This window comes from Boleophthalmus pectinirostris, unplaced genomic scaffold, assembly GCF_026225935.1.
Source record: "Boleophthalmus pectinirostris isolate CB_2022bp ecotype Guang Dong unplaced genomic scaffold, ASM2622593v1 HiC_scaffold_15, whole genome shotgun sequence".
Lineage (NCBI taxonomy): Eukaryota > Metazoa > Chordata > Actinopteri > Gobiiformes > Gobiidae > Boleophthalmus > Boleophthalmus pectinirostris.
Genome location: NW_026571070.1, coordinates 30625425 through 30643260, shown reverse-complemented (window position 1 = coordinate 30643260; position 17836 = coordinate 30625425). Strand labels below are relative to the sequence as shown.

The window sequence follows — 17836 nt, the reverse complement described above, 5'->3', positions numbered from 1 at the left end:
TCAGCTGTTCATGGACCTGGAGCAGATTTTGTGTTGATGGAGGAAACCGGAAGAAACTCATCCAGACACGAAGAGAAACAACCCATAACCTTCTTGCTGTGAGGCATGAGTGCTAAACAAAAATAGAGTAAATAGAGACATGTCATATACCGGACGGATGTCGTAATACCGGCAGGTCTAATCCAGGACTAAACCAGGTTTAAACCAGGTCTGAAAACCCGATCTAAACCTGATCTCACCCAGGTCTAACCCAGGTCTAACCCAGGTCTGAGCTGGGGTTTCATCTAGTTTGTCCCGTCTTCCTCCTCCTCCGTCTCCTCTTCCTCTCCTCTCGCGCTCGTCCTCGTATTCTTCTTCTTCGTCGTGGAGTTCGTATTTGTCCTTCAGTCGTGTGAGAAGTTGGTTTCTCCTCTGCTCCTCGGCTAACGTCTTCGTGGAGCTCTCCAGCTCGGCGTGGGCTTTCTGCAGCTCTTCACACATCTGCTGGATTTGCTCTTGCAGATGTGTTTTCTCCTGTTTGATCTTTTCATGTTCATCACAGAGAATCTCCATCTCCTCCAACAGTTCTGTGATCCTCTGTCGTTGTCTCTCTGTCTCTCTACACCTCCGATAACCTGTTCTCCACACTTTTCAGATCTTCGGACATGCGCTTCTTATAAGATTTTTTTTTTAAATTCCCGAAAGCCTGAGGAACCGACTCCTGTCGTCAACATTTCGAGCTCCTCCTTCAAATTCACCTTCTCTTGGTTGAGCTCGGTGACAGCTTTGAGGAACTCTGAATGGGTCTTTCAGCTGAGCATGTTGTTGACGTTCCTCCTTCAGATCTCGTAGGTGTGGGCAGACTTCACCTTGTGCTTCATCACACCTCATCTGAACTTTCTCCAGCGACTCCTGCTGCAAGCAGACCCTCTCGATCTGTTCTTCTAACAGTTCGTTGTTATGATTTAATGAGTTGTTTTCTAAGTTTCGGTTCCTCTTGTTTTGTTGCTGGTTCTGATTTTCTAAGTTTTGGATCGTCTCGTTTTGTTGCTGGTTCTGATTTTCTAAGTTTCGGATCGTCTCGTTTTGTTGCTGGTTCTGATTTTCTAAGTTTCGGATCGTCTCGTTTTGTTGCTGGTTCTGAATCTCTATGTATTGGATCGTGTCGTTTTGTAGCTGGTTCTGATTTTCTAAGTTTTGGATCGTCTCGTTTTGTTGCTGGTTCTGAATCTCTATGTATTGGATCGTGTCGTTTTGTAGCTGGTTCTGATTTTCTAAGTTTCGGATCGTCTCGTTTTGTTGCTGGTTCTGAATCTCTATGTATTGGATCGTGTCGTTTTGTAGCTGGTTCTGATTTTCTAAGTTTTGGATCGTCTCGTTTTGTTGCTGGTTCTGATTTTCTAAGTTTCGGATCGTCTCGTTTTGTTGCTGGTTCTGATTTTCTAAGTTTCGGATCGTCTCGTTTTGTTGCTGGTTCTGATTTTCTAAGTTTCGGATCGTCTCGTTTTGTTGCTGGTTCTGATTTTCTAAGTTTCGGATCGTCTCGTTTTGTTGCTGGTTCTGAATCTCTATGTATTGGATCGTGTCGTTTTGTAGCTGGTTCTGATTTTCTAAGTTTTGGATCGTCTCGTTTTGTTGCTGGTTCTGAATCTCTATGTATTGGATCGTGTCGTTTTGTAGCTGGTTCTGATTTTCTAAGTTTTGGATCGTCTCGTTTTGTTGCTGGTTCTGATTTTCTAAGTTTCGGATCGTCTCGTTTTGTTGCTGGTTCTGAATCTCTATGTATTGGATCGTGTCGTTTTGTAGCTGGTTCTGATTTTCTAAGTTTCGGATCGTCTCGTTTTGTTGCTGGTTCTGAATCTCTATGTATTGGATCGTGTCGTTTTGTAGCTGGTTCTGATTTTCTAAGTTTTGGATCGTCTCGTTTTGTTGCTGGTTCTGATTTTCTAAGTTTCGGATCGTCTCGTTTTGTTGCTGGTTCTGATTTTCTAAGTTTCGGATCGTCTCGTTTTGTTGCTGGTTCTGATTTTCTAAGTTTCGGATCGTCTCGTTTTGTTGCTGGTTCTGATTTTCTAAGTTTCGGATCGTCTCGTTTTGTTGCTGGTTCTGAATGTCTATGTATTGGATCGTCTCGTTTTGTTGCTGGTTCTGATTTTCTAAGTTTCGGATCCTCTCGTGCAGTTCCTGGTTCTCAGCCTCTAAGATTTGGCACTTGACCTTAGGTCGAGAGTTTCTAAAAAAACACCAGGGCATTTTTTCTGTTTAAATATGCAGTAGAGAGAGAGAAAAGCTCTAGTGTAAACGTGCAGTAGTAGCTCTAGTAGCAGTACACGCAGTACTCGCAGTAGTCGTAGTACACGCAGTAGAAGTGGCAGTATTCTGTGTCTGTAGGGTCTGTTTCGTGTTACACTTATAATCTTCTTCAAAGCAGTAAGTTGCTTTGTGCTTTGTGCTTGTCCTTTACTGATGATGTCATAAAGCAGAGCGCTGCTTTGAAGTAGCAGTAGTAAAAGTATTAGTAAAAGTATTCTGTCACTTTAGTGTTTATTTCACTGTGTCACTCAAAGTTTACTTTAAAGCAGCGTCGTGCTTCTCTGATGATGTCATCAAGCAGAGTTCTATCACCATGGAGATCCAGGGCGGCATTAGAACATCACGTTGCTACGGCGACAGCTTCTCAGGCTCCAAAACTATTTTAGATTCTAGAATGTGATGATGTCATCGTCCCAGAGGGGAGCTAAATCATTTTCCCGGTGATTACGATGTACTTTTCCATCTGTATTAATATTAGATGGAAACCATGGCAACAGAGAAGTCGTCTGCTCTTGTGGAAGCTTTCACATGTTAAACGTTTAATGTTGTTTTTTTTATAATTAACAAAACTAGTCGATCTCACCTGGGACAGAAGGGGAGGGGCTTAGATCAGAGAGATCAGGAGTCTAACCCACAACCTCCTGGTGAGAGGGAGGAGACAAGACAACCGCCCGACATCAGAGCGTTTGTGAAAGCAGCGGCTGAAACGTCCCCAACACATTTGCACGACTTCATTGTTTTTTGTTGATTCAAGGAAAGTTACTCAGAAAATACTCAGGTAAAGGGGCGGGGCCTCACTGCTCAGGTAAAGGGGCGGGTAAAGTCTGACCTGTTCATTTTCAGAAAAGTCCTGGTGTTTGACACAAAGAAATACAAATTGAATTCACAAATAATAATAATAACCCAGTTTTGTTTTGTATGTGAACTAGAAGTGCAGAGTCTGATCTTTGAACACTGAAGAGTCTCAAAGTGAGTGGTTTTACTGTAGACAGGAAACAGGTGACACAAAGGTCTGCACACAGATCCCGCTTCAGTCTTTGCGATCGGGGATTTAAAGTCTCGTAAGATTCTCCTCGTGTCTGTGGCGTTCGCTTTCTGTCGCACGTTTAAAAATGGTTCCAAATCCTGTAGTGTGTGTCGGCCGTAACTGCTGCTGCGAGCCTCATCGTTCTGCTCTTAAAATGTTCGTATTAATCCGCTCTACGTGATCCCGGGTTTTTCATTTTGCTGTTTTGTCTGTAAATCGATTCCTAAAATGCAGCTCTGAATTCTCCCCTGTAACCGCGGGCGTCGATGAGCTTCATTTGACTGCAGCCGAGCGATTTCTTTACAGTCTGTGGACGTCTAAAGAGGAAAAGGACTCTGGATTTGGGCATTTTCAGTTTGTATTTTGGATTTAGATGTGAGTCATTTATCACTGAAAGACAAACAGACTGTGAGTAAAACACAGTGATAATAATAAAAATGAAATGTGAAGTTTTTGAGGCGCCTATGTTCTATTTTTGTCATAATTACACCAGGGATTCGGTCCTGTTTTACATTAGTCCTGGTCTTGGTTCAGTCCATATTTTAGTCCTGGTTCAGTTCTGGTTCAGTCCTGGTTTAGTCCTGGTTTAGTCACATCAGGACTTGTCACTTTTTAGTGCTCTCCTTGTCTCCATCCCTCTTTATCCCTCTTCTCTTCCTCTGTTTTCATCTCTGTGTAGCGGGAGGGCATCTGACACACACACACACACACACACACACACACACACACACACACACACACACACACACAGTGATAATTTCATCATCTCATCTCATCATTTCACTTGTTTTTCTCTGATTCTGTGGTAAAAATGACCTTTGTCCTTTGACCTTTGAGGAGATTGTGTGTGGGATTAGTGTCATGTTCAGCTCTTGCAGGTTACAAAGTTTTATATGTTTCATGCTGCACATATTTACCAAAGATCTTGTAACTGTTTTCACTGTCATATACAAATCTTTTAGGATTCAGATAAAACATGTTCAAATGGTGTATGATTTGTCTCTACCTTTTCCATATGAGAATCTAACAAACCTCAGACAGAGCAGTGCCCACAGTTAGCATCACATCCCCAGGGAATGTTGATGACATCAGCTGCAAAGTTTCAGCTAAATAGTATTTTTGTATTATGTTTATTCCATCATAAATCTTTTTTTTTTTTTTTTTCAGATTTCTGCTCCAGTCTCAGTGTTGGACAGAATTTCACCTGGAGTAACTTATCCTTGTTATTCAGTGCATTATGCAGGTTCCGAGCCAGTACACCGCGTGCTTCTGCTGCCAAGAATCCCACTCGAAAAACTTTGTGCTAGATGTTTTCACTCCCAGGTCTTATTCATTATTAAGATACAATGGGCAGAAAGAGAAATTCCAAAATTCTATTCTGTTGAAGCGTGTTTTCTTGCCTCGGCGATGCTTTTTTACGATTATTTGGTACATTTTGTGTTAGTAATAGTGATTTTAACAATACAAGTCAGCCAATGTTATGCTTTCTGATTGAATTAGAGATAAATATGTTTCATATTAGTGGTAACGAGAAGGAAGGCACTTGGAATATTCCTCACTGAGATTGGAGTTTTGTGTCACACTGTGGAATATTATAGCCAGAGGAACAATATTTCCATGGAAACAAGCAGGTGAAGGCAAATAAGGCTCTAGGACAAATAAGGCTACGTTCAGACTGCAGGGCTTAACGCTCAATTCCGATTTTTTTGTGAAATCCGATGTTTTTGCGAGGTTGTTCACATTTCCAATTAAATGTGACTTGTATGTGACTCCAGTGTGAACAGTAAACGGCCCAAAAGTGTCCCACATGTGACACTGGAGACACGATGACGTCAACTGCAGCGAGCGTCTCTGTGTTTACGGAAGTTGTCCAAACATGGACGCAGCATTGAGCACCTGGAGATTTTAAAGTTCCTCTCGTACCGGAGCCAGAACATGAACAACTTACTTGTTTTAAGGAGGAGATTGAGAAGGAGAAGGACGAGGTTTTTGGTCGTGGTGTTTTGTGGGACAGCGGCAGCGACGTCCATTTGAAAGGAACATGTGGATGTGGAGACGGAGCCAAGAGTGGTGAGTGGTGATGTGCTTCACTTCAGTGACACAGAGTTCATTAACAATTTTCACCTACTTCAGCGCAGAATAGTGACATTTGTGTCTTGTTGATAACGTGTAGGTTGGATGAATGCACTTTGGCCGTTCAGACTGAAGTCGCATGTCAAAAGATCAGATATGTATCGGTTTCAGGAGCACATATCCAAGTGTCCTGGGTCACATTTGAAAAAAATCGGATCTGTGTCGTTCAGACTGTCATTAAAAGATCAGATACAGGTCACATAGGGGCCAAAAAAATTGGATTTGGGTCACTTCAGGCTGCAGTCTGAAGGCAGCGTAAGAGTCAGGTCTGTGGAGATGCAAGCCCAGTAAGTAAGGATGCACGTTCTTCTCGGTTTGTCAATGCAAAAAAATAAAACATGTTTTTTTTATTGATACTTTGCAGTTGATGTCAACATTCCCTGAGGATGTGAAGCTAACTGAAAGCACTACTCTGTTAGAAGTTTGACTTAATCTGATTTTTTTTTTTTTAACACTCTGACCAGAATGGATGGACTTAGCTGTAACAACAACATTCATATACAACTACCATAGCTAACAATTTTTCAGTTCAATTCAGTTCCTTTTTAACTGAAAATTAATCTCCTAAACAGGACCATGAACACTCGTATTGATCACAGGCTCCTCAAAATATCTCTTTAAATCCATCCATCTTGAGTTTTCAGACCATCTTAAAACTTTAATTTATTTGTATGTATTTATTTATTTCTGCTAAAAAGCTACATACTGTGGCTTATAGTAGAAAGGCTAACATGTCCTTGCCTAGATGTCCCACAGTATAGCATTAAACTTGTATATTTCAATGGAGAAAAGCTGATGAAACCAAGCTTAGTTTTTATTTTTTTGTAATTCTTTATTTTTTAAGTGATATGAAAAAGACAAATACAGGGGTGTAGTGGGCATGGGACACGAGGGTCCAACCACTTCTCCCAACATGAGATATTAAAAAAAATAACAAATATAAAATATCGACAACTTAAACGTCAAACCGGAGCTACTGGCACTGATGAAAACAACCTGCACAGGCTCATGATATCTGCACTACTGTCATGTATAGACCTGAGACATGAGGGACCAGGACTAAACCAGGACTGAACCAGGACTAAACCAGGACTGAACCAGGACTGAACCAGGACTAAACCAGGACTAAACCAAAACAGAACCAGGACTGAACCAGGACTGAGTGTCAGGACAGAGGCTGTTGAGTGACTGCAGAAGAAAGGGGCTAAGCACAGTCATTGCAAAGTGCAGTCCTGGCCCTGCTCCACGGGCTCTGTTGCTCTCAAGTCCAAGATTAGTCCTGGTTTAGTCCTGGTTTAGACCTGATTTTGTCCTGATTTAGTCCTGTTCAGTCCTGGTTCAGTTCTAGTGTAGTCCTGGTTTAGGCCTAGTCCTGGATCAGTTCTGGTTCAGTTCTAGTGTAGTCCTGATTTAGTCCTGTTCAGTTCTGGTTTAGTCCTGGTGTAGTCCTGGTTTAGTCCTGGTTTAGACCTGGTTTAGTCCTGGTTTAGTCCTGATTTAGTCCTGTTCAGTCCTCGTTCAGTTCTAGTGTAGTCCTGGTTTAGTCGTAGTTCTGGATCAGTTCTGGTTCAGTTCCGGTTTAGTCCTGTTTTAGTCCTGGTTCATGTGTTGTAGTCTATGATTTATGTTCTGTAGGTGATTATGAACGGCGTTAATGTTAATAACATGTGTGGCAAGAGCGGCTTTGAGGGTCTGGGCTGCAGGTGCTCTTACCTGGCGTTCTGTGGCGCTGCGCTGGTGGACTATTTAATCGCTCCCTTCTCAGTCGTTCCCCCTTTGGCTCACACGCTCTTCCGGGCCTCTCCTCGTGGCCGCTCTGTCCTTCAGCTCAGGTAACTTCCATTTGTAAACTCCCATGCACGTTTTATCCAAATTTACAATCACGTCTCCTTTTAGTGCCGCTGCTCTGCACCGCATCAGTGCCTCGCTCCTCTGAATCACAGAGCACCCAGTGTGCATTTTCATCTCTTCGACAGGTCATGCACGCCCGATACTCCTCCACTCATTCATCCACGCCCAAATTCTTACCATTGTCTCTTTAGTTCCACGGGTGAGTCCGAGTGAGTCCCTCGCCCTATTGCGCTTGGCTGTGCGCCGCCGTGTCCCTTAAACCGCGGCGGCAGGTAAACAAAGCCCTACCACGTGCTACCTGTGCCAACCAACCTTCTAAAGTGTGTTATGTTTATAGCGTGTGGCGGTCCACATTGTTTGGACCACGTCTGGACGCAGTAGTTGTGCGTAAAGTTGCCTTTGATACAGCCTGGGATTGCACACTGTCTCTTCCAACCGCGGTATGTTTTTAGCCCAGAATCTTGTACTGCAGGCTCAGATTTTAATCCCAGAAATTAATTTTCGAGGTTTCAGCGCGGCCCTGCAGCGGCGTGAGCACACCGCCTCTGCTGTTTTGTTTTGTTTCACTGCTGTTTTGCTTTGTTTTGTTTCATTGTTTTGTTCTACTCTTTGCTTTTTTGTTTTACTTTACTTTTGTTTTGTTGTTTCTGGTTTTGGGGATTAGCTCTTTGTTTTGTTTTAGTATTTTGTATCTGTTTTACTGTTTGCTTGTTTTTATGGATGTAGCTACTTTTAAACAACTTAAATCTGTGTTTTAAAACAGAGAAGTAAAGATTGTGTAATTGATGGAACCTGGCTCTCTCCCTCCCTTTTGTTATGCTTATCTGTGTGCCTTACATTTAAACTATTTCCCCAAACTAGATTTGGGGTGGTGTTGTTGCAACAATTTATTATAAAATTTTACATCCCAAAGTGTTAACCCCTTGTGTCGCCACACAAGGTTACGCATCATTTTGTATAAAAAACATCAAATATAAATTTTTTCCTGAAAATGAGTTAATTTTTATTTTATTTTTTGTAAAGGTTGGTGGGTGGGCGGGGATCATCACATCGACGACGTTACGAATCCCTTACTCACACTTAAAATATCCCTACTACACCACTGGACAAATACAATACGTGTGTGGTGTGCCTTTGATGCGCACACATGAATAATAATTACAAACAATTGCAAGAAAAACAAAGTCAAGGGTTACACAAAATCTGGTCTTACAGTTTTGATCAATTCAGTCCACCTTTTCCATTTGTCCTTAAATTTGTGATGTTGCAGTTTTATATTCTGATTAAACATTAGGTTAGTAGAAAAAAGAATCTAAAGTTGTATCTTAAGGGGGGGGGGGGGGGTGTTACTGCTCGCGGCCTGTCTCCGGCTCCGCATCGCCTGGCGCTCCCCGTTTGTGTTACCGTGTGTATCTTCCACATTTGCATGTCCTGTGTGGTGCCTGACATCTGACTGGCGGGCCGTGGTTCCGTCGCTGTGGGCTGGCGCCGACGTCCCTTGTGCTCTGGTTGGAGGATTGACGTCCCGTTCCTCCAATCCAGTGCCTACACATCAATCACCTCGACCAATAAAAGTGCTGTGTGGCTGGATGACTGTTTCAAAAATGTGTAAAAATGTCAAATGTGTTGCATAAACGAGTTTCCTTTCACTCCATAAGCAACAAAACTGTAGCACTATAACAAAATAATTTTGTAAAACACACCTAAAAATACTCTTGGTGATATATCGATACAGTAGCCCATGATATTGATACTGTATCATCACATTAAACGATACGATATATCGATATTCCGATTTTTTTCACACCCCTAGTTTTACAAAATTATTTTATTGAACCGTATCGAATCGATTTGAAATATATCGAATCGAAAGTGCACTGTATCGAGATATGTATTGTATCGTGGCCTATGTATCGAGGTATGTATCGTATCGGCAACTTCTTAGTGATACCCAGCCCTAAGTAAAACACACCTAAAAATACTCTTGGTTATATATCGATACAGTAGCCCATGATATTGATACTGTATCATCACATTAAACGATATGATATCGATATTCCGATATTTTTGTACACCCCTATTAATGAACTATAATTTTTAGTTTTGCCAGTTTGGCTCGGCCCTTGGGCAGCAGTTTTTTGTTGCTGTTAGCTACCTTAGTTTAGGAGTGGTTTAGTTAAATTTGGGGAATTGATTTATCAAATGTAAAACGTTTTATTTTGTTATTGTACTTACCTACAGCACTTTATAAAACCCGTTTATCTATCATATCTGGTTTGTGTTACTTTCCTTTGTCCCTGGCACTGGGTTGTAAAAACATCTTAAAAATATCATTCAAAACATTCACCCAGAAAGCATGTTTTTGTTGTAATTTTTTATTTTTATTTTTTAACCAATGAAACAACTGTAGTAATACCTGAGTAAATAGATTAAGTCAATTAAAATCCTGTCATTTGAGAAAAGTAAATTATGAATATTTCTGAACAAAGATTGAACATTTTCTAAGTTTCCATTCATTCATTTTTGTTTTTTATTGTTTATTTGCCATGAATTTTCACAGATTTACTCTTCAGCTTGACTTCATAGCCACACACTGAAAACTCCTCTTTCTCTCATTGTCATGCCCGCCCCATTTTCATTTCCTATTGGCCTCGTGATATCATCCCAGCCGTGGAAGCCAGACCCGCTTTTTGGCCAGTGCACAAAAGCAACAGCTCACCACCACCCCGCGCTCATATTTGATGGTTCATTATGAATGGTTTGATGAGAGAGGCTGCTTTTAAAAAGACTGAATGGACCGGGGCATCTGACGCGTTCCAGACGAGACATATGGCCCAGTGTAATCGCCGCAAGCTTTGGGCAAACGCTTAAGAATGAGTATCTTGGCGCCCGCAACACAAACAGCACTCAAACACATCGCTTTCTTGTTAAATGTGGTGTTAATTTGCAATTGGACAGAGATCGCAGGCTCTCGAAATCTCAGTCACTAATAAACAGATAAAACGGTGTAGCATTTGGCGAACTTATCTTGTCTCTTACAGTTCAGTATTAGCTGGATTTAATATGGTTAGATACACACGGGCAAAGCAAGTTTATTTTTATAGGACAATTTGTACGCAAAATCATTCCAAGTGCTTCACAAATTAAGAAATTGCTATACAAACAAATCAAAACATGAATAATCATCATAAAATTAACGTTAAAGGAGAAAGTGCAGACTAATACGACGGAGTATAAGGCTCAGATAAAAAAAATAAATGATGCTGGCGCTACGAGAATAAAGTCGTAACATTTCGACATTAAAGTCGTAATATTACAAGAATAAAGTTATAATATTACAAGAATAAAGTTGTAATAAGCTCAAAGTGAAAAATGCCGCAGAAGAAGATGCTTTTCAATCCGTGTATCATTCATTTTCATTCATTCGTTTTTCATTATAAAACCAAAAACAAGAAAACGAAAAAACAACTATTTTTTTCATTTGCGCCTCCGGACTGAACCAGGATTGATCCAGGACTTAACCAGGACTAAATGCAGGTCCGGGACCAGACCAGGACTGAAAACGGTTCAGTCCTGGTTCAGTCCTGGTTCAGTCCTGGTTCAGTCCTGGTTCAGTCCTGGTTCAGTCCGTATGCGGCGCAATAGTCCCACATCGCATTTTAAGTCACGGAAACGCCATTTCCCATTTCCATGACTTAAATCAGGACTAAACCGTTTTCAGTCCCGATCTGGTCCCGGTCTCAATCCCGGTCTTAGTTCTGGTTTGGTTCCGGACCTGGTTTAGTCCTGATTCAGTCCTTGTTCAGTCGAATGAACGAATGATACACGGATTCTTCTCCTTTACAAAATGATTCAAATTGTCCAGAGCTCCAGCTACTCATTCATACACGAGCATCCGATATTCTCGTGATATTACGACTTTATTTTGACTATGACTTTATTCTCATAAAATTACTACTTTATTCTCGTAAAATTATTACTTTATTCCTGTAAAATTATGACTTTATTCTTATAATATTACAACTTTAATGTCGAAATATTATGACTTTATTCCCGTAGTGCCAGCATCATCTTTTTTTTTTTTAATCTAAGCCTTATACTCCGTCGTAGACTAAAAACCAAGATTTAAAACAAACTTATTCTGCACAATGGACTTTTCAGAGCTTTTAAGTGTGTTATAGTCACTTTCCTTCCTCATTGACCCTTTCAAAGTTGCATTTAGAGTGATTCATGCATGTTTGAGTCATATTTTTCTCCTGTATTTTCGACATCATTGGTCTGATTAACCGGCAACAGTACACGTCCCCCGTCACATACTCTACTGAATTCCTTCTCCAATATTATTTTTTAAATCGTTACACGTAGGATTTGTATAAACGTCATTGTTAGATCCACTGACGCATAAGTTCCAGCTTCCACAGAATGCTGTTGTTGTGTTCTTGGGCAACCCATTTCGTCCTTAACCCATTTCGTCCTTAACCCATTTTGTCCTCAGTGCCTGGGTACAGAAGTGTATGAGTGTTTGTAGATTAGAGTGGATCGGGCTGATTTTTGACCTGATTTTTGATTTGATCTGACAGAGCAGTGATTGAATCTGACCCGAGCCCTATAGGCTTTAAGATTAGGGATGGACATGATTAGTCGATTAATCGATAATTGATCATTAAGAATTTCATCGATTACATTCATTTTAATCGACAACCCGAATGTAGGTTGCTGTGTGTAGCGTGACCAAACAGGTGTGTACATGTGTCTCTGCATCAGAAGGAACAAGACACAAACAGTGGGTCAGTCTGCAACGTACTGAAGCACAAATGTGGATTTAACGATGATTTGTACAAGAAATTCCACGCTTTCCGTTGCGTTGGGGACAAGTGTGAGTCCATGTGCACAGTGGATAAAGCAGCACATATGTTTCTGTGTCCAGTGGGAAAAAGCTTTGCCAGGTGAGAGTCGCTCAATGTCGATGACGAGGCCCCGCCCCCCTCCCCCCGTACGCTGTCCTGGTTTTGACAAACGCAAATCTGGTCACACTAACCTGTATTCACCTGAGTCATGTCTTTTAATCCAACAGAAGTTGAACCACATCAGCGACACATGAGCTGTAGTTTTATCTTCGCTTAATTTATGCAAATGAGCGATGCAGTTTTAAGTTTTGTTTCTGTGAGAGTTGAGCTAAACTGAATTAAACACATAATGTCAAACAGCTGATGTGGCTCTAGAGTCGTTACGGTTTATATGTCGTAAAGTTGAATTTATTTATGCAGATTAGTAGTAATAATGATGATGATTTTAATATAAAAATGTTCATGATTAATCGATAATCGATCGTTAATTCTTCCGACGATCGATTAAGAAACTTTCATCAAATGCCCATGCCTAATTAAGATATTTGTGTCAGAGTCCGACCGAGCCCGACACAATTACAGTCACACTATTTTCCAGCTAATGACACATGTAGGACATTGTTTTATGTGGAACTATGTTGAAATGTTTCCACACAGTAGAGTTTCTTCTCTCATGTTTGGTGGTTTTAAATATTCCAGAGGCTAACTTGTTTTTGATATTTTCCATCTCCGCTACCACGTCTACACAACTGCACTGACTGCACCTGTTTCATTGTCACAGCAAGACAAATCTCCATCCATCCATTCATCCATTTTCTTCCACTTATCCGGGGCTGGGTCGCAGGGGCAGCAGTCTAAGCGGGGACTCCCAGACTTCCTTCACCCCAGACACTTCCTCCAGCTCCTCCAGGGGGGGATCCAGAGGCGTTCCCAGGCCAGCCCAGAGACATGGCTGGGGTAACCTAATATTTTAATTTCACAAAAACAAACACTTGTATCAAGTGAAACAAACCAACATCAAGCAAATTCTGACAGGGGAACACCGGCTTGTCTCCATTCAAGGTTGTATAGAGGATTTTTTAAGGGAAAACAAATACAGCGACTGTTCTTTTTCAAATGTTGTGCATGCGTGACACCACCTTCCTCTTCCACTGCTCCCTCAGTAGAAACACTTCCTCCCGCCTCCTTACTCGAGAAATCACGCATGTTTACAGCCAGTGTGCGTTCAGAATTATTGTTGAAGTTTCCTCTCTAGAGGTAATTTAGAGACCGATGCATCAGTTTTTAGACCCTTCGTCTGCTTCATTCGCACAATCGCTGGAAGGAATCTCCAAGAATCACCTCAGTTTGTCTTCGCTCTTTTTCCCCTTCTCCTCTTCTTTCAGGGACCTCAAAAACTGACTTTCTTTTGCAGCGAACTGGTCGTGGATTCTCGTCCGCCATCGCAACAAACTTTAGCTACAATTTGTAAAAGCCTCTAAGAACCGCCGCATAAACCACGTAATCCCCGCGCACCAGCAAGTCAGTTACAAGAGAAATGTAGGGAGTTTGATTGACAACCTAACAGCCACTAGATAATGAGGTAGCCTTGTTTTCTATTGGCTGATGTTTATCTGGCCTCACTACGTCTGCAGTTGATAGATTTTCACTCTTTTTTTTTTTTGGTCATCATAATTACAAGGCTGCTGCGTCTCTGTATTGGTATTTTAAACTTTCACTGACAATGTGAAACAAAAAAAAAATCCTCCATACAACCTTTCAGTGGCCCATCTCTGTGCGCACCATCCTAGACTCTGACACTCTGTCTCTGTCCACATAATGCATGGATCACAGCACAAGTCCAAGAAGCAGGTAAGGTGCTATTATGGCCCAAACTTACATTTCAAATGTCTTATAGCTGTGTCCGAGTCTCACCCGAGCCCAAACATAAGTTCTAAATATTTGTCTGAGTCTGACCGAGCCCTCTGGGATTCGCTGGTTCCCCTTGGACTTTGGTCAGGTTTCCATGCTCTAATGTGAATGAGTGAGTCGTTTCTTGATGTAAAGTGCTTTGAGTGCCTTGAAGGTAGAAAAGCATTGTATAAAAATGTGACACTTTGCTCTAGTCATGGAAGCAGAGGGTTAGCAGTTCAGTCTCCAGTTTGAAACTGTTGGGCCCTCACATTTAGTGAGGGCTCTTTCACATGACAGAGAAACGAATGCCTATAATTCACACAGCCAGTTGTTTCCTTGTGAGGGAGCTATAGAGCACACCCTCACTCATCAGGTGTACACCTTCATGTTTTCAGTTATAGACTGTGTCCCAATTCAAAGGGCTGCAGCCTCCGAAGGCTGTGAAGGCTGGGTCCTTCGTCGGCCGTGAAGCCTGCAGCCCTTGAACTGGCCTCCGCGGACGCCAGGCCGTTGTGGAAATGGGACAGTCTAGACCTCGGAGCCGCTCCCCTGTCGCCCAGCAACCGAGGGACGCTGCTAGAGCTAATGCTAATGCTAACACGCTCCGCACAGATTACACACACGGATCAGTAAAAAGAATACGCACAGGTCATCAAACTTTCGGATTTTGTGACCAAATTATTTTAATAACTTGCATCCAAATCTTATGGCCAAAAACGAAAATGTATGTTTAACTTTTGCAAAACAAAACGGCTATATTTAAAGGGATACATCTTAAATAGACTAAATTATCTTAAAGTTTACAAAAATTGATAAGATATGCATTACTAAATATTATCATTATTAAGGATTTGTAAAGAAAGAAAGACATCTCTCCTGAGAAAAGCTGGTTTATTAAACAATCCAAGGAACTTCTGGAAATACTTTATCATAATATGAAGTCAAATATTAAACCCATTACACACACTCTGCATTAACAGGTTAGTACAAACAGCTGTATGTCAGTAAATCTCATTGTGTTCCCTTTTTGCTGAAGCAAGTAACAATCAAAAATGAACAAAATATCTTTGCCAAATATGATCATGTGCAATACCACAGCTTATCTGCAGTACAATAGTACATGTAATTAGTTACTATCAAAAGAGACATCAAATAAATGGCACATTTCACCATAAATCAAATGTCAGTACAGACTGAAAAACATTCAGAAAAACTTATGAGCAGATGTTTTCATTTCTGTCTCACACACTTGTTCAGATCATATGAGACTCTGGACCTCCTCCTGAGATACTCTGGACATGGACAGTGGAGACATGGACAGTGGAGACATGGACAGTGGAGATGGACAGACATGGAGTGGAGACATGACAGTGGAGACATGGACAGTGGAGACATGGAGTGGAGACATGGACAGTGGAGACATGGACAGTGGACATGGACATGGAGACATGGACAGTGGAGACATGGACAGTGGAGACTTGGACCACTCAGTCTGATGTGTCTCTCGTCTTCTGGAGGAGGAAGAGCAGAGTGGGTGTTAGGTCTGATTGATTCAAAGTTCTGTCCTGCAGAGTGAAAACCTGGAATGACAAACACATTAAGAAAACTACAAAACTATTAGAGGAAAATAAGTTTCACAGAACATGTAGCCCCAAAGAACACCTGGACTCCCCCCGCACTATTTACATTCATTATTATTTATTTATACACAAGGGAGTGAGGAAAACAATTCTTTATATGTTTTTCGTATGAAGAACAATAAACAATTTTAACGTTGAACTTAAACTTTGATGTACATTCAGATTCAAAGGCAGTTTATATCTGAAACAGCTAAATGAATAGAGGAATCCCACACATGTGAGAAATACATATTTTCACAATTTAAAATCATAATATCAACATGAGCATGATTCATTTGCAGCTCTTATTATTAGTAGAATTTTCAATGTAACATGCCCCATACCTAATCGTTGGCAGGAGTCTGGGTCAGTACCTCCAGCTCAGTGTGGCCTTTACTTTGTCATCTGCATTTGACCCATTTTATGAATCACAAGCATCTTGTCAGCCAACAGTTCTGTGGCCCCTGCAGTGTGTTGTGTCCTCATACTGGAGGCTGCAGATGAGAAAAGAAAATTCATGTAAAACAGATTTCTCATTGTTATAACATTAGATGTGACAGAGTGAACAGACACAGTCAGGTCGTATCTACACCAGGTCGTATCTACACCAGGTCGTATCTACACCAGTGTCTGCACAAATCTGTTCAATGAGCCTCATGTCCATCATAAATCTGACCTGTCCAGGCAGGATTATTTACTCTTCACTTTACAAACATGCACGGATTGTTAAAAGCAGATAATGTATTCCCTGAATGAAATGCACACGTTGGAGGTTTATGTGATTATGTGATTTACAAGTAAATATGAGCTTTGATAGAGTCAGACTGAGTCTTTTCAGTTGAATGTATGAAATAATGTGTTTTCATCTTAACTCCGAGCTACACTGACCAACTGTTTACATGTTTACACTGTCCGTGAAAACGTGGAGTTTTCTCCTCGTAGCTTCTTTAAATCACTCCGTGAGCTTCTTTTCCCCTAACAGTAAAAACATCATTAGTGTTTGATGGAAATGTGTCCAAATATGAAAGTTTGAGCGGATTTTTCATCGCATTAGCTGCACATCACTAGTCAAACTTTAGCTCAAAACTCCGCGGTTCACGCAGTTAAAAACTAACTTATTTGACAGTTTTGTGGGAGTTATGGTCGTACTTTACGTTTACAGTTGTGTTAGTAATGATTTCCTAAAGTTAAAAGTGTTACTCACATGTTTTTCTCCGCTCTCCGGACGGGCTTTTTGCTGCGTGTTTTCGAACATCTGACTGCTGCCGCGGTGCATGCTGGGATACTGAAGGCTGTGAAGGATACTCGGATGTGTCCTCCGTTCGCGGCCCCATCTCCATGGAAACGAGGCTGGTTTTAGGGCTGCATTTGAAGGCTGCATGACATAAAAATGAAATGGGACAGGCCTTGTTTCACCAGAAGTGACGTATGCGGCTTTAAAACCAGCCTTCAGAGGCTGCAGCCCTCGAATTGAAACACAGCCCCATTCATTTGATGCCATGTTAATTTTCCCTGTTTCACTCCTTTTTTCCTTTCCTTTGAGGTGATTGGTGGAGGCACTGATTTGGAGGCGTGTCCTTATCAGTGCAGGCCAGGTGCATCCCATCGCCCTGATTTGGACTCTGCCAAGTGCTGCTGGGGGAGGGGAGGTTTAACTGTCAAAATGGTTTTAACTATCTAACTAATACATGAAATAATAATGAAAAACTGATAATCCTGATGTTACAAAGTGCAATATTAGTTGATGAAATGTAAATAGTTGTAAATCTTATCTTATATTTAGTAGTTTTTAAAAGTTTAAATTGACCTGTTTGGGCATTAGTGGTTTAGGCCAAGCTATATAAGGGGAATTGTTTTGTCACAGTGTTGTTGCCTGTTGTCTGTCATGGGGACATGCGGTCAGATCTGCTCATGGTGTGGCCAATAAAAAAAAAAAACAGGAGAAGAACTTATTCTCTTTCCTTCGTTTTTTTGTTGACCCTTGGGTGCTATGGCTTTCCTGGGCTACTAAGAGGCCAGAGTTACATCCGTAATCTTACATTCCTATTTTTTTTTTTTTTTTAAATACAGGAGCAATTTCTTACAGTCAATTTTATTCCCCTCCTAAAATAGCTGCTTTTGCAACACACTTTATGATGCAGTATAAAAAATGATGCTACTGTTGATCATATAAA

General features: G+C 41.2%; 1 protein-coding gene across 1 annotated transcript; it reads right to left on the bottom strand.

Annotated features, from left to right (window-relative positions):
• Window positions 1-368: 368 nt before the first annotated feature.
• LOC129408086 (transcription factor SPT20 homolog) lies at window positions 369-17002 on the bottom strand. The gene is made up of 3 exons (XM_055150832.1): window positions 16867-17002; window positions 16060-16156; window positions 369-1471 (listed from the first exon to the last, which is right to left on the bottom strand). The coding sequence occupies exons 1-3, from the start codon at window positions 17000-17002 to the stop codon at window positions 670-672; spliced, it is 1035 nt and encodes a 344-aa protein (XP_055006807.1). The 3' UTR covers window positions 369-669.
• Between the last annotated feature and the right edge of the window lie 834 nt (window positions 17003-17836).